General features: G+C 31.3%; 1 protein-coding gene across 1 annotated transcript; it reads right to left on the bottom strand.

The window, feature by feature from the left end:
* Positions 1–367: 367 nt before the first annotated feature.
* On the bottom strand, positions 368–877 carry LOC111905808 (putative ripening-related protein 1). Its single transcript, XM_023901534.3, has one exon. It carries the CDS (start codon positions 875–877, stop codon positions 368–370), a length of 510 nt encoding a protein of 169 aa, XP_023757302.3.
* Positions 878–1,089: the final 212 nt, after the last annotated feature.

The following is a 1,089-nucleotide window of genomic DNA, read 5'->3' as shown; positions in this document are numbered from 1 at the left end:
ATACTTTGATTAATCTTTAATGCAACAAACTTTATATTTGTGTACTGATAATAAGAATTAATATATGCATGAAACTTGCAAAATGTTTCATAAGTTATCACTTATTTGAGTTAATTATTTCATTTCATATTATTATATGCAATTTGATAATTTTCCCATATAAAAAAAATGTAATTTGCCATTTCATTATCCACGTTTGCCATTACAATGATGCATGTTTTTGGCTAATAGCAAAGATTTTATTTGTTTCTTATTGTTGCAAATTGCAATTTACTTTATTGACTTTTACATAAAAAGCAGCAAGAACGTCTTTATCAACTTGAAAGATTCTTTTGTTCATGGATTACTGGATTATCTTCAATCATGATCATGCATCAGACCATGTAACTTTGGTTTCACCCCATTCACCTTTAGACACTGCAAGAGCATTCCAAACCGCTACAGACGCGTCAACTATATCATTAGCACAACCCCTAGAGGTGTCACACTCGTCCACTACTGTTGCTTGTACACTTCTATCTTTGTAATATATATTGATAGATTTAAAGCACCTTTTTCCATGATTGTACCATGGAGTAGATAGTGCAACAATTGGTGTGTTGTCTGAGTGGTACTTGCCATCACATTCAGATGGCCCTCCGCCACTCCCACCCTTCTCAAAGCTGTTAATTGTCATAGTCGCATCTGTATTACTAGTGTCAGCATTAGCCCACGAAATGTTTAAGGTAACAAGTAGGGAAAAGAGAATGGGGAAGATAACTATGCATAGCTTCATTTTATCTTTTGCTCTTTTTGATATGTTGATTGTATTTGGTGTGAAATAATCTGTGTTACTATAACTGTATATATAATGATTCTGGTTTTGTCTTGTAGTCATATGGTTATATTCTTTAGGCGTTTAGGGTATGTATGTGTTAGGTTGAGATTACAATAACAATGTAACTGTTTTGTGAATATTTGTTTTTACTATTTGAATGGAATCTTAATTAAACATAATAAGTAAATAAGGTAAGTTAAAATCACGATTTCATGTGATGTACTGTAGAGTTTAAACTCTTTCATTTATTATGTAAGAATATTTATAAAAAT

Source organism: Lactuca sativa, chromosome 3 (genome assembly GCF_002870075.4).
Source record: "Lactuca sativa cultivar Salinas chromosome 3, Lsat_Salinas_v11, whole genome shotgun sequence".
NCBI classification, from domain to species: Eukaryota; Viridiplantae; Streptophyta; class Magnoliopsida; order Asterales; family Asteraceae; genus Lactuca; species Lactuca sativa.
This window is presented reverse-complemented; position numbering and strand designations above follow the sequence as displayed.